General features: G+C 37.5%; 2 protein-coding genes across 3 annotated transcripts in view; both read right to left on the bottom strand.

Moving 5' to 3' along the window:
• Window positions 1–8,465: 8,465 nt before the first annotated feature.
• On the bottom strand, window positions 8,466–18,375 carry LOC127450185 (cytochrome P450 3A30-like). Of its 2 annotated transcripts, XM_051714054.1 has the most exons (14): window positions 18,183–18,375; window positions 16,990–17,083; window positions 16,813–16,865; window positions 15,392–15,491; window positions 15,145–15,264; window positions 14,860–14,945; window positions 13,786–13,934; window positions 13,559–13,683; window positions 13,368–13,455; window positions 13,107–13,267; window positions 12,536–12,593; window positions 12,044–12,176; window positions 8,990–9,152; window positions 8,466–8,829 (listed from the first exon to the last, which is right to left on the bottom strand). In XM_051714054.1, exons 1-14 carry the CDS (start codon window positions 18,248–18,250, stop codon window positions 8,740–8,742), a joined length of 1,488 nt encoding a protein of 495 aa, XP_051570014.1. In that variant the 5' UTR covers window positions 18,251–18,375; the 3' UTR covers window positions 8,466–8,739. The 2 variants fall into 2 exon arrangements, with proteins under 2 accessions (XP_051570014.1, XP_051570013.1); XM_051714053.1 differs by lacking the exon at window positions 12,536–12,593 and having other exon boundaries at window positions 12,044–12,270; window positions 18,183–18,373.
• Window positions 18,376–19,829: 1,454 nt separating this feature from the next.
• Window positions 19,830–22,662, bottom strand: part of LOC127450172 (protein sidekick-1-like) — a 539,544-nt gene continuing 536,711 nt past the window's right edge. The window contains exons 44-45 of the mRNA XM_051714029.1: window positions 22,451–22,583; window positions 19,830–21,092 (exon numbers count right to left, since the gene is read on the bottom strand). Of these exons, the coding sequence (XP_051569989.1) occupies window positions 20,820–21,092; window positions 22,451–22,583 (406 nt within the window). The 3' untranslated portion in view covers window positions 19,830–20,819. The remainder of the gene's footprint in view (window positions 21,093–22,450; window positions 22,584–22,662) is intronic.

The raw sequence follows: 22,662 nt of genomic DNA, 5'->3' as shown, positions 1-22,662 counted from the left end.
ATCATGACTGACTGTGAGTAGTGAATTTCTACACTGGCATATGTAACTGAAGACTATTGATTTTGAATGAATGCTGCATCCACACCACTAGATGTCACTGTAAGTCCAAGATGACATGAGGAAAAAGTTACTGAGTGCACCATTAAACTTTAGCTGCATCTCATTTCGAAGGCTGCGTGCTAGGTAGGATGCGTCCTTTGAAGGCTGCAGTATACCGAGTGTCCTCCTTTACACAAGCCTCGTTTAAACGAGACGGCCTTCGTAGGACAAATGGAATCGGAACGTATCATGGTTGCTATGACAGCATGCCACTCTTTAACAAGCAGGAGCGCTTTGAGTGAGAAGGGAACCAAGTCCCTCTGGAAGGGAATGTATGAGGTACATTTTAGGAGAGTTATAATGATGTACATCATATATCAGTTTCTGTGAGGATATATGCATTCCTACTAGGACTTATTTAAATTCAACAATGACAAACCATGGTTTACAGCAGAGCTCAGGCAGCTTCGTCAGGCCAAAGAGGATGCTTACAGGGGTGGGGATAAAGTCTTGTACAATCAGGCCAGGAACACACTGACCAGGGAAATCAGAGTGGCTAAAAGAAGATATTCTGAGAAGCTGAAAAACAAGTTTTCAGCTAACGACCCTGCATCAGTGTGGAGTGGCATGAAACAACTTACGAATTGCAGGACTCCTACCCCCAACCCTGTGGTGGACCAACAACTGGCTGACGACCTGAATGTGTTCTACTGTAGATTTGAAAGGCCCAATCTCACACCCCACTCCCGCTCTGACCTTCACTTCACACAATCACCAACACCTCCTACAGCCCCCCTCCTCCCCCTCCTGATACTCAATCTGCACTTAAGATCCGTGAAGAAGAGGTGTGCCATGTCTTTCGGAAACAAAAGACTAGGAAAGCTTCAGGCCCAGGTGGCGTTTCACCCACGTGTCTTAGATCCTGTGCTAACCAGCTGGCCCCCATCTTCACACAGATCTTCAATAGATCACTGGAGCAGTGTGAAGTCCCATGCTGCTTCAAATGCTCAATCATCATTCCTGTCCCAAAGAAACCAAAAATCACAGGACTTAATGACTACAGAAATGTCGCCCTGACGTCTGTGGTCATGAAATTATTTGAGAGACTGGTGTTAGCCCACCTGAAGGACATCACTGGACCATTTCTAGATTCCCTTCAATTTGCTTATCAAGCAAACAGGTCTGTGGAGGATGCAGTCAACATGGGATTGCATCATATCCTGCAACATCTGGACAGATCAGGGAGATATGCAAGGATCCTTTCTGTGGACTTCAGTTCGGCTTTCAACACCATCATCCCAGCTATACTCCAGACTAAATTACACCAGCTCTCTGTTCCCACATCTATCTGTCAGTGGATTACCAGCTTTCTGGCGGACAGGCAGCAGCTTGTGAGACAGGGGAAATTCACTTCCAGCACCTGTACAATCAGCATTGGTGCACCCCAGTGATGTGTGCTCTCCCCACTACTCTTCTCCCTCTACACCAATGACTGCATCGCCAACGACCCCTCTGTCAAGCTCCTGAAGTTTGCAGACGACACCACTGTCATCAGCCTCATCCGAGATGACGATGAGTCTGCATACAGAAGGGAGGATAAGCAGCTGGCTGTCTGGTGCAGTCAAAACAACCTGGAGCTGAACACACTCAAAACGGTGGAGATGATTGTGAACACCCCAACACTGACCCCCCTCACCATTCTAAACAGCAATGTGGCAGCAGTGGAGTCATTCAGGTTTCTGGGCACTACCATCTCAAAGGACCTGAAGTGGGAGACCCACATTGACTCCAATGTGAAAAAGGCTCAGCAGAGGTTGTACGTCCTTCGCCAGTTGAGGAAGTTCAACCTGCCACAGGTGCTGCTGATACAGTTCTACTCAGCAGTCATTGAGTCTGTCCTCTGCACTTCAGTAACTGTCTGGTTTGGTTCAGCTACGAAATCAGATATCAGAAGACTACAAAGAACAGTTCGGACTGCTGAGAGTATTATTGGTTGCCCCTGCCCTCCCTTCAAGAACTATACACTTCCAGAGTGATGAAAAAGGCTGGAAAAATCATTCTGGACCCCACTCATCCTGCCCACTACCTTTTTGAACTGTTGCCTTCTGGCCGACGCTTCAGAGCTCTGAGCACCAGAACCATCAGGCACAGGAACAGTTTTTTCCCTCAGGCTATCCATCTCATGAACAGTTAAAATTGCCCCATTGAGCAATAATTATGTGCAATACAGAGTCTAGTCTTTTTATATTTATCCAACACATCCAACCTCTTCTGCCATTACATTCCCTTGCACTGTATATAACAGATTTGTATTAGATTTGCACTACGAATGTTTATATATGTATGTATGTGTATGTGTGTATATAAACTCAGAAAATTTTTTTGTAAAAATCCAAATAACTTTACAGATCTATATTGTAAAGGGTTTAAACAATGTTTTCCATGCTTGTTCAATGAACCATAAACAATTAATGAACATGCACCTGTGGAACGGTCGTTAAGACACTAACAGCTTACAGACTGTAGGTAATTAAGGTCACAATTATAAAAACATAGGACACTAAAGAGACCTTTCTACTGACTCTGAAAAACATCAAAAGAAAGATGCCCAGGGTCCCTGCACATCTGCGTGAATGTGCCTTAGGCATGCTGCATGGAGGCATGAGGACTGCAGATGTGGCCAGGGCAATAAATTGCAATGTCCGTACTTTGAGACGCCTAAGACAGCGCTACAGAGAGACAGGAAGGACAGCTGATCATCCTCGCAGTGGCAGACCACGTGTAACAACACCTGCATAGGATCGGTACATCCAAATATCACACCTGTGGGACCGGTACAGGATGGCAACAACAACTGCCCGAGTTACATGAACGCATAATCCCTCCATCAGTGCTCAGACTGTCCACAATAGGCTGAGAGAGGATGGACTGAGGGCTGAAGTAAGGCAGGTCCTTACCAGACATCACCAGCAACAACATCTCCTATGGGCACAAACCCACCTTTGCTGGAACAGACAGTACTGGCAAAAAGTGCTCTTCATTGACGAGTCGCAATTTAGTCTCACCAAGGGTGATGGTCAGACTCGTATTTATCGTCGAAGGAATGAGCGTTACACCGAGGCCTGTACTCTGGAGCAGGATTGATTTGGAGGTGGAGGATCCGTCATGGTCTGGGGCGGTGTCACAGCATCATCGGACTGAGCTTGTTGTCATTGCAGGCAATCTCAACGCTGTGCATTACAGGGCAGACATCCTCCTCCCTTATGTGGTACCCTTCCTGCAGGCTCATCCTGACATGACCCACCAGCATGACAATGCCACCAGCTATACTGATCGTTCTGTGCGTGATTTCCTGCAAGACAGGAATGTCAGTGTTCTGCCATGGCCAGCGAAGAGCCCGGATCTCAATCCCATTGAGCACGTCTGGGACCTGCTGGATCGGAGGGTGAGGGCTAGGGCCATTCCTCCCAGAAATGTCCGGGAACTTGCAAGTGCCTTGGTGGAAGGGTGGGGTAACATCTCACAGCAAGAACTGGCAAATCTGATGCAGTCCATGAGGAGGAGATGCACTGCAGTACTTAATGCAGATGGTGGCCACACTAGATACTGACTGTTACTTTTGATTTTGACCCCCCCTTTGTTCAGGGACACATTATTCCATTTCGGTAAGTCACATGTCTGTGAAACTTGTTCAGTTTATGTCTTAGTTGTTGAATCTTTTTATGTTCATACAAATATTTACACATGTTAAGTTTGCTGAAAATAAAAGCAGTTGAAAGTAGAGGATATTTCTTTTTTATATGCATTTATGTGTATGTATGTGTATGTGTGTGTGTGTGTGTGTGTATATGTGTGTATATGTGTGTGTGTGTTTGTGTGTGTACAGTCATGTGAAAAAATTAGTTCTTTTTTTTTTTTTTTTTTTTTAAATATGGACATATCAATATTTGATCTTCTTTCAATCAATATTTATAGATAAAGGTGATGTAATTGAACCAAAAACAATGACATTTTAACCAAGATATCATTTATTTAACAAACAATTCACAAAGATGCCAATTCCTACTGAGGAAAAAGTTAGGACACCCTATGCCCTAATAGCTGGTATTGCCCCCTTTGGCTGAAATAACCTCAATAAGACATTTCCTATAACTGTCTACCAGTCTCTGACATCGACTGGGAGAAAGTTTTTCCCACTCCTCCGTGCAGAATTCTTTCAGCTGTGTGATGTTTGAGGGGTTTCTTGCATGAACAGCCCATTTCAAATCACCCCACAGCATCTCAATAGGATTAAGATCTGGGCTTTGACTTGGCCATTCCAGAACTCTCCATTTTTTCTTTTGAGCCATTCCTTGGTGGATTTACTGGAATGTTTTGGGTCATTGTCACGTTGCATAGTCCACATCTGCTTCAGCTTGAATTTTCGGACAGATGGTCTTACATTTTCCTCAAGCACCCTCTGATACAATGAAGAATTCATAGTGGATTCTATGATAGTGAGCTGGCCAGGCCCTGCTGCAGCAAAGCAGCCCCAAACCATAACATTTCCACCCCCATGCTTCACAGTTGGTATGAGGTTCTTGTGCTCAAATGCTGTCTTTGGTTTGCGCCACGTTTTCTGCTACTGTGCCCAAACGATTCAACTTTGGATTCATCTGTCCAAAGCACATTGTTCCAGAAGTCCTGGTCTTCGTCTAGGTGTTCTCTGGCAAACTTTAGTCTTGCCCTGATGTTTTTTGTTTTTTGTTTGTTTGTTTGTTTGTTTTTTTGACAGCAAGAGTTTTCTCCCATGCAAAACTTGTGCAGTCTCTTTTTTTATGGTAGATGCATGTACTTTGACATCAACTGTGGCAAGAGCTACCTGTAGGTCCTGAGATGACATTTTAGGATTGTTCGAGACTTCTTTAAGCATCTTGCGGTCTGCTCTTAGGCTGAACTTGCTAGGACAGCCTGACCTGGGCATGTTAGCAGTTGTTTTAAATGTTCTCCACTTGTAAATTATTTTCCGGACTGTGGAATGGCTGATTTAGAATTGTTTGGAGATTTTTTTAAATCCCTTCCCAGACTCATATGCATCTACAACCTTCTTTCTGAAGGCCTCAGAGAGCTCTTTTGATCTCACCATAGTGATTTTACTCACTTCAACAATCAAGAGCAAACCAAACTAAATGTCTAAGACAGGTTCCTCCACAATCCTCTCTAACGATGTTCTAATCTTTTGCACCTGATATGGCGCACTTGATTCTAATTTTATCCATTTTAAGTAGTAAATAAATGTGGGGGTGTCCTATCTTTTTCCTCACCAAAAATTGCATTTCTATTAAGTACATTTTACAAATAATTTTAAAAAGACATTTCTTCAGTTTTATTAGTTTATTTATATTACCTCCATCTCTCAGTATTGTTAAAATGAAGATCTAATGTCCATATGTTGAAAAAGACAAAGGTTTTCATGGGGTGTTTGTGTGTGTGTGTGTGTGTGTGTGTGTGTGTGTGTGTGTGTGTGTGTGTGTGTGTATGTATGTATGTATGTATGTATGTATGTGTATGTATATATATATATATATATATATATATATATATATATATATATACTATTTTTTATTATTATTTCTGTCTTGTTGTTGTATTGTTTGTGCACTGGAAGCTCCTGTCACCAAGACAAATTCCTTGTATGTGTAAGCATACTTGGCAATAAAGCTCATTCTGATTCTGTAAAGAGAAAAGGAAATAGATTTTACAGGTGTACTTTTAGTCTAATACTTTATTTTAATTATATATTAATATAATTATACATATTATATACTCTGCACCCATCTACTGAGGTACTTCAACTTGGGAATTAACATTCCTTGTGTTTGAACATCATATTTACGGGCAAATCGGCGTAATTTTTTTAGACATTTCCGTTGAAGCAAAGAATTGTGGGTTGTGAGCGCCCACGAAGGATACACCTCATGCATCCTCCGAATTCCTGTGAAAGAAGGGCGCATTCGAAGGCTGTATTCGAAGTGTGCTACTCGCTTTTCTGAAATGAGACAGCCTCGATGACATATGCGGCCAACAAATGCGACACGGCCTTGGTTGTTCTCATGGTAGAGCAAATATTTCATAATTTAATTTCACATTCAAAAGCATAACTTCCTATATTCATTTACATCATATTTCTAAAGTCATAATTTTTTATTTAAAACATTAATCTCATAACATTATGTATTGTATACAATGATAATTGCAGTGTAAATATTGCATTAGAACATTTCAAGATCTCTAACTTTGTTGAACACCTTTGCTTGCCATTAAAAACATAATTAGAAGTTTCAGTACATGTAGTCTTATAAAAAGGTGATTATTTATTACTTTTTAAAAATAATTATAATTTAAAAAAAATAATTTTTATTTGTTTTTAATGTCTTTATTTTTCAATCAGTCAAAAGGATAACATACATGGTGTAATTTAATATATGATTATGGGATTCTTCCCCATTTTTATTAAAATCACACAATGGTTTGCCATAATATGATAGAAAAGAAGGTGCATTACATTGTTCAGTGTAATGAAAAGAGAGTTTCTAGGTCAAAAAAAAAAAAAAATAGAAATCAGACTGTTGGGAGTTGAGTCAGCAGGAAGTGGGTAGAAAAAAAAAACCTTGACCGTAAAAGAGGGACTAAACTATATTGAAATATAAAGTCATGTAAATTTAAAACCGAATGAAAAGTTACAGAACTTTTCAAAGTGTTTTCATTCTTAGAAACATTTCCAGTGCTCATTTGGTCTGAAATGCAATTTTGTTTACACAGAAGTGCCCCAATCCTAAATTACCCACTCAGACTCTCAGATGCCACATTAATCTTACATTTTCAAAGACTGAGATCAGTCAATGTAAGCATTGGAAAGAGGCTTTATTTTAGAGTGGGATTACAGCTGGTTACAGCATACTGAGTGCTGAGGTCAGCAGAAAATATGAAATGATACAACATACTATGATGAACATAAGCATAATTTTCAATTAGCTAAAGTCAAAGACACAAAGATATGTGTAGTATCTAACTGCACAATTTAATAATTTGTTATAATTGGGATATGAACAACACTCTTGAGTGGAAACCTGAGTTTAGTAAAAGTCTAATCAAATAATTTTGAAGCACCATTAGTTTAACTGATGACATTTTTTTAAGATTACAATTTTTTAAAGGGGTCAGGACATGAGGAATAAAAATGGCCATGATCTTTTAACATATAAGAGGTCAGTGTACTATAAAAACAGACTGTGAGTTTCAGAACACAAAACTTTCTCCTCACTGCAAAAAGATCATTTGTTGAAATCAAGTTGCCATAACGACTTGTTCTCAACATCCTCCACATTGTGATGTCACGGCATGGTCACAATGGTAGAAAGGTGCCATCCGTTGTTCCTGGCAGGCTACTCTGCCTTACAGGCTCCATATGGTTAAGATTAGGGTGGGAGCAGGGTTAGGGTATCTGCTGCCTGCCAGGAACAAACTGTGGCCCCTATGTGCAATGGGCCACTGTGGTAGACATTTGCATCTGACCGCCTCCACAACAACACATCAATGACTACTTTAACTTTAATCACTTCCATAGCCCCACCCAGTAGTGGTGAGCAGTGAGATGGCAATGAGAGAGCAGGTCTGTCAAGAGCAGAGAGCCAATCAGAACAGTGGGTGTATAGTGTCAAGTCTTAAAGGAGAAACAGCAGACGGTCAGAATGAGGAGGAAAATGATCGTGTTTTACAAATATATGACTGTTTTCTGTGCAACAAAAAAAAAAAGAATATTATACGTGAACCTCAAGGAACATAACAAAATGCTTATTTTCTCAGGAAATATAGGCCTACACATGAATGAGTATGATAATTCATATTATAGTTATAATAAAAAACTAATTAAATTTTTAGGGTACAGAAACCCAACTAGTGTGTATTAAATCATACTATGTCTGCTAATAAATTTGGGATTTTTAGGCAAAAACAAATCATTTGTTATTGAACCATATGGTCTTGTCTACAGTTGCTAAACCAACAGCACTTTACAATGTGTTCCCTCCTCTGTCTCCTTTTCCAGGATTATAGAAATCATGTCAGCCTGCCCCCAATAACATGAGAAAGGTTCTCTCACCACAATTAACACACTTTCAACTGGAACTTCTCCCTGACACTGCAATTGTAGAATAAGCTCCCAATCATAACAGGAAATGTTTAATATTTGCAACAGTTTTTTTGCGATCTACAAGTTGCACTTCTTCAAAAAGCGCACTGACACATCTTAGCGCACGCGCACACACACACACACACACACACACACACACACTACTTTTAGTGTGACTGTTTACATCTGCAACTTGATAAGCTGTAAACAGGATTAACAGATGATACACAAAATTCACATTCCACATACAACAATAAACGTGTTTTAATGAATTTATTAATATCAAAAAGTACAAAATAAATGAACAGACAAATGGTCACACTACAAGTGACATCAATCATACCACTGAGTATTACAATGGCTCACCTAAAAATGGTGTACAATATAAACATAAAAATAAAGTATTATTACGTATGATCTAGTTAATTCTACACTACATAACTTTGAAGCCTTTGTGATTACAAATGATGTTTTCTATATAATTACATTGAAATCAAATTGTATTTATTCCTGTTTTGTTTTAGTTTAAATTATTTTTCTCTGTCCCTGTGAGATCTTGGTATGAACTTCAGTGTGATGGGAACCTTTGGCTGAAAAATGGCATTCAACTCTAGAGGGATCTGAAACAAAAAGAGCAATGGATTTATCACTTTGTGTTTGATTACGAGGCTATACTGTACATAGTCTATCTGTCTTTTTTGTAAGGCATATTACATATCACAAACATGCCTCAATTATGTGAACACTAAATGATGAGATTAAAGGTGACAAAGTACTAACCTGTGTCTCTTTACATGTTTCCACAGTGAAGTTCTGAAGCAGCTTCACAACAAGAAGTTTCATAATCATTAGGGCAAATCTCATTCCAATGCAATTTCGGGGCCCAAGTCCAAAAGGCATAAAAGCATACTGGTTGACCGCTGACCGACTCTCGGGGCTGAACCTTAAGAGAAATATTAGGGACGCATTCAATTTTGAAATTCATATGAGGATCCTAATCTTAGACAGTTCTGTAAACTCAGTGCTATTAAGATTTAGATCAGGGTTACTCAATTAAAGTTCCAAGAGGTCCGGTCTCTACACTTCCTTCCCAGCAAAGGTCCGGATAATAATATGTAGCTTACACGGTGTCATATGGCTATGAAATTATTTAATATATATTTTTGAATAGTTTTTATAACTTGCCACGTTGGCAGCAATAGTACAACCCCAATTCCGAAAAAGTTGGGACAGTATGATAAATGCTAATAAAAACAAAAATGAGTGATTTGTAAATTATATTCACCCTTTGCTATATTGAGAGCACTACAACTACACATTATATGATGTCTTTCCTTGTGAATTTCCTTGTTTTTTGAAAATGTACAGTAATTTCAAATCAGATGATTGCAACACGATCCAAAAAAGTTGGGACAGTCGAGTGTTTACCACTGTGAAACATCACCATTTGTTCTAATAACACTTATTAAGCATTTGGGCACTGAAGACACAAGTTTGCTAAGTTTAAAAAGTGGAATTTTCCCCCAGTCATCCATTATGTAGGTCTTTAGCTGCACAACTGTACGGGGTCTTCGTTGCCGTATGGTGTGCTTCATAATGCACCACACATTCTCAATTGGAGACAGGTCAGAACTGCAGGCAGGCCAATCTAGCACCCACACTCTCTGCTTACACAGCCATGCACTTGTAATCTGGGCAGTATGTGGTTTGAAGTTGTCCTGCTGGAAAATGCACGGACGTCCCTTGAAAAGACGGTGCTGGACGGCAGTATAAGTTGCTCCAAAATGTTTACATGTCTGTCTGCATTCATGGTGTTCTCACAGATGTGCGAGTTACCCATGCTATGGGCACACACCCCTGGCCCATACAGACACTGGCCTTTGGACCTGACGCTAATAACAGCTTGGATGGCCCTTTTCCTCTTTGGCCCGGATAATACAACGGCTGTGTTTTTCAAAAAATTTGGGAAATGTGGACTCTTCAGACCAAAAAACACAGGTCCACTGTTCTACTTTCCATCTAAGATGAGACCGAGCCCAGAGAAGTCGGCAGCGCTTCTGGACAGTGCTGATGTATGGCTTCTGCTTTGCATAGTAAAGTCTTAACGGTTAATGGTGTTGACTAAAAAAGGTTTACTAAAGTTATCCCATGTTCATTATATCCATTACAGATAAATGCTGTTTTTTAAGACAGTGACGTCTGAGGGCTCAGAGATCATGCACATTCAGAAGGGGTTTTCATCTTGCCCTTTACGCACCGAGATTTGACCAGATTCCTTGAATCTTTTAACTATATTGTGCACTGTAGAGGGTGAAATGCCCAAAATCCTTCCAATTTGTCTTTGGGGAACATTGTTCTCAAAGTGCTGGATTATTTGCTGAAGCATCTGTTGGCAAATTGACAAGTCTTGAATGATCCTTGCTCTTGAAGGACTAGGCTGTTTTTGGAGGCTCCTTATACAGTACTATGACACAATTGCTTCACCTGTTTAACACATCCTGTTTCACATTGCCTTGTTATTTCAACTTAGCAAATTGTTATTAGTCTTAAATTGCCCATCTCAACTTTTGTGGAGCATGTTACAATCATTTGATTTGAAATTACTGTACATTTTCAAAAAACAATGAAATTCACATGGTAAAACATCATATAGTGTGTAGTTGTAGTGCTTTTAATATAGCAAAGGGTGAATATAATTTACAAATCACTCCTTTTGTTTTTATCAGCATTTTTCATACTGTCCCAACTTTTTCGGAACTGGGGTTGTACTTTGTTAAAAAAAAAAAAAAAAAGAAAAATCCAAAACAGTCCAACTATTCTCTTCAAAACTGGGCAGGGATGAGGACATTGGGGGCCCAGAGACAGCCAAAGTAGTGGGGTCTGAGGGATCTTCTACCAAAAGATTAAAATATTTCATCAAGACTTCATCATTCGAGGGCACTTGGATATGAATATTAAAAGATAAGATCAACAGTTTGTTTTGAAGTTGAATGACAGCAGTCTAGTTTTGTACATTCAGAATATATATGTATGGGACATAGGAGGCCTTTTGATGGATAAAAAACACTGCATGGTGGTTCAAGGGTGTTCCCTGAGAGAAAATGTAAAAGTCTGAATGGACCATTTTTATATTTTCCTTAAAGTGAGAATCTACTTACAAACAAACAATTTACATAACAACAGTGAAGCATTAAAATACTGTTTGCTTAATATAAGTATAAATAGGCTTCCCTTGCCACCCATGTCATGATGACATCTCTGATAAATTTTCATAAAATTAGAACAAAAATCTGTTTGTTTATTATGAAAGGCTCGTAACATGCTGGCGGCACGTTAACTTGCCCTAACACAAACCTGGCTTTGCTGAACCATCTGAATCACATATCAGACAGATGAAGTGTGTTTAAGTGAAAGATGCCAGTATCTGTACCGTTTTCTAGCACCTGCAACTACATACAGAAAACTAGGCTTTGTGGCGCCTCTATAACAGGGAGAGGCAACATGCGAAGAGCAGGAATAAAAACGCGTTTAGCGCTAGGGAATAATCGCGTAGCACTCTACGCACTTTATTCCCATTCTAGAGAGAAATATTTCTCTCTAGCGTTGAGCGCGCTTTATTCCAACTTCGCGTGCGTATGCTTACACAATCACTTAGCCAGGTGTCAGATAACTAACACAAAGATTTAGATCTCGGTCTGGACTGAATTGTGCTTCGGTCCGGATCCGGACCAGAGTCCGCCTATTGAGTACCCCTGATTTAGATAATCATGATATGAAATGTGGCACTGAAAGAAATTTTAGAAGCATCACTGTCTGATAGATGAAACTTATCACCTCTCCGGCCTGAATTCATCCGGGGACTCCCAGAGCTGCGGGTCACGGTTTAAAACATATGTGGGAATTCCAACCAGAGTGTTCTTCGGTATGGTTACCCCATTGAGCTCCACAGTCTTCTTACAGACCCTCTCTAAACGTGGAGCAGTGGGAAGGAGACGCATTGATTCGTTGATGGCCATTTCCAAGTAATCCATTTTCATTAAAGCATCATATGTGACAGGAGTCTAGGGAATCAAGTCCAATAAATATTGACTTAATTTGTTGTTATTATATTAAAGGTGCAGTGTGCAATTTCTACACCACTAGCATCACCAATCACAATTATGACTGTTTTCAAACAGGTGTCCCAAACACTCCCTCTATCTTTCATTGGTTGGACAAACATGTAGCCCCACCCCTAACTCAAACCATTGATTGAGCCAGTGTTGCTGTGTCGGGCCAGTCAGGATGCTAAATTTATAATATTTGTATAGTGCCAGAGATACACACCGTTTTCACTTTTTGGAGGGTTATCAACTGTTTGTTCTGTTTGTCTCTGCATACTAAACTGAGATAGGAGAAATTATTTTAACACCGCAAAAATGACACGCATCACCTCAATGTGAAAAAAACCTCAAACTTTGTCAGGGTTCCCATACTTTTTGACCAATGAATGTTCTAGTCATATGGGATTACTGAATAAGGATTTTTAACAATCTTTCAAATTCAGGTTTCATGAAGCATTCAGATTTGAGCACTGCTTCAAACGATTAATTGAAAACAACTGACTCAAAAACATGACTGACTTTTGAACAGGTTTTACTTACACAAGAGCAATATCTAGCCAATTAAATACTTTAGAGCAGAGCATAACTTAAATATATATATATATATATATTTAGTTTTGACATTTTCATGATTTTAAACTTTTATTTATTTCCATGACTTTTCCAGGCCTGGAAAACAGATTTAAAATTCCCTGATATTTTTTTAAATTTTTATTTTTTTTTATGAATGTGGGAACCCTGATTTGTTGACTTTAGACTTTCCCCTGAAAAACAAACAAAAAAAGTGTGCTCACATTAGAGGGAAAGTTTGCATCAATCTCTTCAACCAGCTTTTGCAGGCAGTCTGGATTAGTTGCAAGATTATAGAGGAGGAAAGTGAGAGTGGTGCTTGTAGTCTCATAACCTCCGAGGATGAAAATGAAGGACTGGGAGAGGATCTCATGGTCTGTCAGACCTAAAAAGTTCAAATGAAAGCACATCTGACAACAAGTCACACATCTAAGGGTGATTATGAACATTCAGAAATGTATAAAATGCTGTACTTTCTCTCTAACCTTTTACTGGCTGGTCATCAGTAGTGTTTTCAGCTTGACTGTCAGATATTTGACCCTTGATCATGAGCTGCAGGAAGTCTATCCGCCCCTAATTAAAAATATAAGCCCCATATCAACATTTCTGCAACAATCTTTTTTAATAATCAACAATCTGTGACTAAAGCTGAAGAGTGAAACAGTGACAAACATACATTTGATTCCTTGCTGTGGTTGTCCTTTATTTTTCTCAAAACACTGTAAAAATAATTCATAGACGACCTTGAAAAAAGACTTATACCAATTTTGCCCAAAAGCTTTGCTGTAAAGGGAAAGAGAGCTAAAAAAAAAAAAAAAAAAAGGAAAAAACTCATTAGCATTTTTTTTCATGTATCAAAACTGTTATAATTATGATTATTACTATAACCTACAAATAACATACTAAATAGCAGGAAGAGAGGACTGAACAAATTAAACTGGAAAAACTTCTTGATATTGATAACAAAAGGGTCCTCTGGATTGTTTATGGAGTCGATGTCAACGCTAAAGGAAGAGCTGGTGACAACATCCAAACTGTATGCTGCGACAGCGCTGGCAAAAAAAATAAAAAATAAAATAATTACATGTGCAATATGGTAATAATTGACATGATTATTACAGTAGATGTAACACTGTCATCTGCAATAGTTATACACCTCTGACGTATCAGTTAATACAGAATAAACACATGAATATCTCTATTTCTAGGAATTATAAACAATCAATTGTAGTCAATCTTGCAATAAGTGCATCTGTAGAATTCATGAAATGAATGATCTGTAACATTGTTTTAAAGTTATACAATTTGGCTTGATCAGACAGGCAGCACAAATCAGAACAGAAAAAACATATGAAATACAATTTTTATAAACCTGGTCCAAATCGCATCCACGTGGTTTGAAATCCGATTAAAATCTGTTTTTTATTCATGTGTTTAGTCTGAATGCTCAGAGTGGATTTCAAGTAGTTTTTCGCCATTTGGGTGGCAACATGACTGTACACAAAGCGCAGTAATGTCTACAGTGTCTGAATTCACATATGTTCACATGTGACTTTCACTATGTTGAATGTGTGAACGACTGAGTGGTTTATGTATAATGTGCATGAATGCGTAAATACAGTAATGCCTCTGACCTTTGTTGTCTGATGCACCTCATGAGTTCAGCACCATGGCAAGATCTCATGATGGACATGAGCAGAGGCAAAATGTAAAGTTTCCACATCGACAGCTACTCTCTTACATGTACAGTATGTCTCTTGGTGTTGTGCTGATGCTTAAGTTATTGCTATGGCAACCAATCTAAATGCACCATATATCAACTACATTGTCTGAACAAACTGATCAGATTTCATCACTTGCAAAATGTGGACAGTCAGTCCAAAAGATTTAAAAAAAAAACATTTTGGCTATGTGCATAAAGGTTTTGTGTATACACAATGTTTCTTCAACTACATTAAGAACAGATATAATACATACTCTTTTATTTTAACTGGTTGCTCTTGGTCTCTCTTTTTCATATTTTGAATAAAACGTTCTGCATGTGTATCAGCTAAAGGAAATATCTGAAACATTTTAAGAAATAACTGTTTGTTACATAAGTGTCATAAGGGCAAGAAAAATACAATATAGTGCATTATCATGCTGTTATTATTTACTCACCCTCATGTTGTTCCAAACCCATTTTACTTTCTTTCTTTTTTGGAATGACATGAGGATGAGTAAATATTGACAGAATTTGACTACCCCTTTAAAAGTCTTTACCTCCTTAAGTCGGCCACTTGTAAAATATGGAGAGAGTGAACCACGAATTCTCTTCCATTTCTCATCTTTAACTATAGTTATTCCATCAGCAAAGGGACCAGCCAGTTCTGCATTTGTATCCTGTTGAAATTCCAAAATTATTATCTTTACTGGGCCTTAAAGCTTTCTTCAGCTTTCTCTGAATGACCATTATGCTACTTTCCTTGTACAAAAATGTTTTTGAGCTAGTGATTGGGAGTGGGCTTACCCTTCTGTTGGTGAATGTAGAATAACACTCTTTCACCATAATCGCTTTGATCATTTCCAGGTCAGTGACCATTAGAACTGGGAGCCTTCCATCAAAGATCCTAAGCCATAGAAGCAATATTAATTGGATTTGCAGTCATAATGATCTAGACAACATACCTACATTCTGCTGTGCCCCACTATTAAAGAAAAGTGAATGGAATTACACTGCTACATGTTCCATTGGAAATAATTATATCAGATTACAAACAGAGTAATAGCAATGTCATACAGGTTGAAACATGACCGAACAGTGTTTGTTTTCATTTTACAATAGGGATGTGTACTGGACTAGTTATTGATACTGTATTACTTTCAAGAGATAAAAGCCATGGAAATATTTAGTTACGATTATGTAAAAGTAATATTTTGGGTTCAATCCAAGTTTAGCTCAATCGACAGCGTTTGTGGCATAATGTTGATTACTACAAAAAATTATTTCCACTATTACTCTTCTTAAAAAAAAAAAAAGAATAAAATTAAAAAAATTAAAAAAATAAATAAAAAAAAAAAAGCAAAAAATCGCGGTTAGAGTGAGGAACTTACAATGGAAGTGAATGTGACCAATTTTTGGAGGGTTTAAAGGCAGAAATATGAAGCTTATAATTTTATAAAATCACTTACATTCATTATTTTGTTAAACCTTGTGTATTATTTGAGCTGTATAGTTGTTCAAATCTATGTTTTTATGGTCATTTTAGTATTCATGAGTGGATAAAACTGACAAAGAAAAGGTCAGTAAGTGATTTTATCACACTAAAATCATGTTTACACACATATTGTTTATGTCTTGTGGCTATGCTTTTGAAAAAGTGAGTATTTTAACATTCAACATTTGGCCCCATTCACTTCCATTGTAAGTGCCTCACTGTAACCCAGATTTCTGCTTTTTTTAAAGAAAAGGAGGGACAAATTGAAATAATTTTTGTGGTAATCAACATTTTGCCACAAATGCTGTCAACTAAGCTTAACTTGGAATATTCCTTTAAGTAATGAGAAGCTTGCTATTTTATGAAAAAAACGCAACTGCATTATTATTCATATTCACAGATTAAACTGAACGCACAAATTTAACTCATACATTATGAAGTTTCCCTAGCATGTCTATTTAAATAACCAGTTATAATAACATTACTGAATTTTATTACATGGAATACTTCATTCTTATTGGTCAACTGCAGCATTCTGTGGCCAAATATTATTTGTTCAAAGAACCCTAAATGACATTTAATTCCACTGTATATGTTTATATAACTGCAATGACAATAAACATGACTTCAACTACTAGAACTACTTCACTTGTATTACATAATGTTTTTTAATGACATATTCATTACAGATATGATCTGATTCTGTTAAAGTGAATGCATGACTGGTACTCACCCCCACATTTTTCCATATTTCTTAGTACACTCCATATCAAAATTGCAAATACCCTGAAATACATTTGCACACAACCAATACATAAATGAGAGATTAAAAAGAGTCTTTTTGCTTCAGCATAAATTGGAGACTCATTTCTATTTGATTCTACTGCAGTTACAAAAGTGAATTTCTTACTTTAGTGTATGAAAAAAATGTGCCAATGAAAGGCAAAGGCCTTGGTCCTGCAATACCCAGCTTGTTGAAAAATCCATGTGGCCAAACACCATAACTACAATGTGATCAATGACAAAGGTTACACCACAAAACATCACTAACTTAACATAAGATCCATTTGATGTAGTTGGGTAGTAGTTGACATGTAATTTGCAATTTCAAGCTATTTCTGTGTCCTGCAGCGTAACATTACTCCATCTAAAACCATTGCAATAGTTTTTCTTTATAATATTTTTATATAATAATAATTCCTTTATACATATTATACATTTCTTACTATATTTTAAAAGACAATACAGTAGTTGTTACAATAAAATGTTGTTAAAATGACATTTTTTAGATGTAAAAATTATTATTTTCCTATATAATTAATGGTAAAAATGTACACTGTTTAACAAGAGAGTACATGTACTTTTTACAGTAAATTATTGTTAAAATTACAGTAAAAAACAATAATTAGGCATTCCCACAATTCCCTGCATGACCCATCATATTTCATTATATTTTATGGGAATAGTTATGTTTCTTCTTATTTTTAATACCAGTTACGTACATTGGGGTGTTCTGTTTTATATTTAATGTAGTTTAGTTTATGTTTACTGCATTATTTACATTTCACATGTGTTACCCTGATGGTGTTTAGTGTTTGTGTGAGTAACACTGAGCACTTTTTGCTCCTGGAAGAACTGTTATTGGTGAACTTCATGTCATGATGTGAGCTTCTGTAATTTTTACAGATATTAACAATACATCATACAATAAAAAGTAGATTTTTTTTAAAGCTTCATAAGGTTAATATCAAGTTTAGGACGTTTTTTTTTTTTTTTTTCCTGTAAATGTTACAGATTTTTTTTTTTACAGTGCCGATCGTGGTCATGTAAATTACAACAGTTTAAAACTGTAACTTTTACAGGTTGTTCCGTAAAGTTGTTTACATTTTTACGTAATTATTCTGCCAACCACAGCTGCCATTTTTTTTTTTTTTTTTTTTTTTAATCAACAGGATTTTAAATTTTGTTTTTAAATCTTGAAGTTGAAAATAAGGTATCTCGAAGTAATAAGACAATATAACACTTCAAACAACCATAAACAAAACATGAGATTCATTATACAGATATAGATATTGATATAGATCTTACGTTAATAACACTTACATAAACAAGAGAGTTATGACAAGTGCCACCAGGGTCCAGGTGACTGACAGAGGCGTGAGATCAATCATTGTAAGTCCTGTCCTGATTTATATCAAACTCTGCCAGTTGGACTGTCGTGTTTTCTTCAATGCAGATTCGGAGACAGTGAAGCCCGAGTTTATTACTTCAAATACACTTCCTGTTTAATGCGTCCATTCAGCTTTGAAGAGGGTACATTGCGCCTCCCATTGGACAGAAAAAGAAATTTAGAGAATACTGACTGACCCACATTTTCCTTCAAAATGTGTTTTGAAAGAATTATATTTAATTATATATATTTTTTAAAAGATGGAAAAGATAAAATAAATCTATTTATGCACATTGCGTTTCACACTTTTGCTTTTATTCATCATCATTGCAATAAGACCATGAAATGTCCATGAACTAATCAGTCCATTCAACAGCGAAGAAAACATTTCAAGTGATGAACTGTTTCCATTGAACCTTAAACTGAGAAATACATCTATTAAAAGTGATTATTTGATGAAATGCTTTTCAAAAACGGTATAAAAAGTGATCTGTGATTCAACTGTCATAACTTGTCAGGTGCACGTTGAAGAAATAGCAACAAGACATCTTTGTAGTTTGAGGCAATTAAGTCAACAACAATATTTATCTTAAAAAAAATAACCCATGAACTTGTTTACCTAAAATGAATGTCCATGACATACACTTGTGCTAAAACACTTGGCGGAATTGAAACAAACATTTCCATAACAGTACATTGTTGTTTGATTACTGTATTTGTTGTGCTGGCATTTTCAAGAACTGCAAAAATTCATACTTGCTATGAAAGTACAACTGTACGTCACTTTTTAATAATAAAAAAGACGATACAAATTAATTTGAAATTGCACTGTAAAATTGCAATTTTTACAAGCCTGTATAAAATATAAGCCAAGAAGGAAACACAAGACATTATGGCTCCAGAGTGCAGTATAAGCATCCATACTGATCCCCTCACATACATTTCATACATTCATTCATTAAAGGGATAGTTCACCCCCCACCCCCCCACAAATTCTCATCATTTACTTACCCTCATGCCATCCCAGATGTGTATGACTTTCTTTCTTCTGCAGAACACAAAGAAAGATTTTTAGAAGAATATTTCAGCTCTGTTGTTCCTCACAATGCAAGTGAATGGTGACCAGAAACTTGAAGGTCCAAAAAGCACATAAAGGCAGCATAAAAGTAATCCATCCGACTCCAGTAGTTTATTCCATGTCTTCTGAAGTGATATGATTGGTGTGAGTGAGAAAAAGACCCATATTTAAGTCCTTTTTTACTATCAATCTCCACCTATGTCCAGCCCCAACCAGTAGGTGGCAAAATGTGAAAGTCACTTTCACACCAGAATGTGGAGGTGAAAGTGTAGATTTACAGGAAAAAAGGACTTAAATATTGATATGTTTCTCACCCACACTTATCAAATCACTTCTGAAGACATAGATTTAACCACTGGAGTCATCTGGTTTACTCATATGATGCCTTTGTCCTTTTTACACCTTCTGAGTTCTGGTCACCATTCACTTGCATTGTGAGGAACAACAGAGCTGAGATATTCTTCTAAAAATCTTCATTTGTGATCAGCAGATGAAAGAAAGTCATACACATCTGGGATGGTATGAGGGTGAGTAAATGATGAGAGAATTTTCATTTTTGGGTGAACTATTCCTTTAAATAATATCAAGTGAGTGTTTGCAGTTCCTAAGCAAGGCCAGTCAGATGGAAACAAGACAAAACAAGACAGATAAATTAGAACTTCGATCTTGGTATATGTGAGAATGAGCAGTGGTACTTGAACACATCACAACACTGTTTAACATATCTGACACTCTGTTTCACCATCTGATAACACAGAAACAGGTCTTCTTCCAACAAGGGTTTCTTTGCTGGTGAGCTGGTACAGAATATACTGGTGACATCATGGTGATATCTGTGCCCAGATTTCCATGCTTCATTATCCAGGCTGTGTGAACGTGAATCAGATCCATTAGAGCAGATTTACAGTTCATGCCCCTATGATCTCAAGTGCAACACGTATATATAGCAAAACTAACGGTGAAATGAGGGAATATTGTGTATACAGTACTTACAGCATGGTCTTCATTTAAGTTTTTTCTTTGTGTCTTTTCAATGTGGTAAAAGGGAATAGTGGCAGGAATGTTTCCCATTAATTCAGACGGAATATGCGGCACTCTTTATAGCTGGAATGTCTCATCACAATAATAGGTTTAAGACAGGAGATTTCAGTTATGTCCTGTCTTTAAAATCATCTGAACAGACATTTATTTATCTTTCACAATCAAGGCTGCAAACAGGAGGGACACATACAATAACAGTAACTCTGATTATCAGTGGTGCCTTTATAAAAATTATGTTTTAAACCGTCCTCTTCTCCGCTCGCTTACTAATTATCACGTTCTCTAATCAGCATGAGAGTTCATTCAAAATTCAGCGATCATTGTAGTGCTCATAGTGATAGTTCTGTGGATATCAGAGAATCCCTTCTATCTAGTGCCCTTCTCTGTAACCGTGGTGCCCGAGCAAAGAGGGGTCCGGTTCCTCAGCCCAGTCCATTGGGGCTCCTGGGTGTCACACGAATGAGGAGAAGCCTGTAACGGGAGTCCGTGAGCCTGGGGTGGGCTGGCCGGTGGGGGTGTACACCCCACCCATGCTGTGCTGCGTGACCACTGTCTGATAGTAGGACTCGGTGTCCCCGCTGGCACACTCCTCGTAAGAACAGGCCAGAGTTTGCTTTAGCCCCTTCTGCTGCCGTTTCCACGAGTTGAAATAAGACGGGTCGCTCATGTAATGGTTCACAAAAGAGTGTTTGATTGGCTCCTCCTCACACTCGCTGTCAGAGTCCTGACAATAGATGCAATGAGAAAGAGAACTTAGAGATCTCTCAGACCTATATTGTGATATATGGATGGGTTAAGTAGCTGTGTAATAAGCGTGATAGCATATAATTAACCAGTCATTATCGCAAAATCAACCCCTGATTGGGGTGATCAGGACTCTGACGCAAAGTGCCTGAAAGGGTGTATTTTGTGATAATGACCATCTAACTGTACTTTATCCTGTTTATTACATAGTTACTTACCCAATAAATAACAAATGGATATTAAATAGCGATTAGAGTAGAAATTATTTTATTAAGTGAGAAGAAAGAGAACGAAGAGTGATACGAGAGACATATCACTTTGAAAGCCGCGACTGACCAGTCAGAATCAAGTATTTAAAAGAAGCATGTTATAAGTAGGGGTGCACAATATATTGGTAACCATATCAGCATCTGTGAATATTAGGGCTTATTTTCCCCCCTTAATTAAAACAGTATAGTCTTTTCAGTGTTGGGGAAGCTACTTTAAATCTAAACTACAGTCAAGCTACTCTTTTGAAAAAGGTAGTTGTCTATACTACAGGCTGCTAACAAAAAGTAGCTACATTTAAGCAGATCAATATTTAAGTCCTTTTTATTATAAATTCTGCACCCTGCCCAGTAGCTGGTGATACGCATGAAGAATGTGAATTGCTAAAAACAAAAGAAGAAGAATATGAAAGTGAAAGTATATATTTATAGTTAAAAAGGACTTAAATATTGATCTGTTTCTCACCCACACCTATTCACTTTCTTCGCTTCAGAACACATGGATTTAAACACTGGAGTCGTATGGATAGCTTTTATGCTGCCTTTATGTGCTTTTGGAGCGTCAAAATCCAAGCCACCATACACTTGCATTGTATGGACCTACAGAGCTAAGATATTCTTCTAAAAATCTTCATTTGTGTTCAGCAGAAGAAAGAAAGTCATACACATCTGGAATCGCATGAGGGTGAGTAAATGATGAGAGAATTTTCATTTTTGGGTGAACTATTCCTTTAAATAGTTATACTGTATAGTTTATATACAGTATATGAACTATAAATATAGTTATGTTTATAATATCATCTGAAATATAGTTATACATTTAAAGATCATTGCTTTTGTGCCACATAAATACTGTTCAGATTCAGAAATTAGCTTAATCTTAATTAGGGTGACATCATTAAATTAAAACATAAATATATACTGAATTCTACAAATAAACCTAGAAAACATAGTGATAAACATGTAGAACATGACGTAGAACGAGTCCACGAGAATGTAAGAACACAAAAGAATGCACATTGAGAAACATCCTATGTGGGAATATACAGTATGTGTGTGTTAAAGACTCTACCTCAGACTCCGACAACTCTGCTGGCCTCTCTGTCAGCACTGTGCTCTCTGTGGAAACCACACCATTGTAGCTGTTACAGATGTCTTCATCATCATAGCGCAGTCCAGCTGGATTGGGTCGGGGAGGTGACCTGCTTTGGAAAAGAGGGGCGGTAACAAAAGTTTACCAAGGTTACCATAGTTTTGATAAAAATGTGAGTCACCCCTGAAGAA

The sequence above is a fragment of the Myxocyprinus asiaticus genome, chromosome 13 (assembly GCF_019703515.2).
Source record: "Myxocyprinus asiaticus isolate MX2 ecotype Aquarium Trade chromosome 13, UBuf_Myxa_2, whole genome shotgun sequence".
NCBI classification, from domain to species: Eukaryota; Metazoa; Chordata; class Actinopteri; order Cypriniformes; family Catostomidae; genus Myxocyprinus; species Myxocyprinus asiaticus.
This window is presented reverse-complemented; position numbering and strand designations above follow the sequence as displayed.

Bases quoted from the DNA above. Each gene is read 5' to 3' on its own strand.
- LOC127450185 (XM_051714053.1), bottom strand. From the start codon at position 18,250: ATGATTGATCTCACGCCTCTGTCAGTCACCTGGACCCTGGTGGCACTT. The intron at 15,265-15,391 runs GTAAGCCCACTC...GAATTTCAACAG, and splicing joins CTACATTCACCAACAGAAGG to GATACAAATGCAGAACTGGC. The intron at 14,946-15,144 runs GTAAAGACTTTT...AAAATGTTTCAG, and splicing joins CAAGTGGCCGACTTAAGGAG to ATATTTCCTTTAGCTGATAC.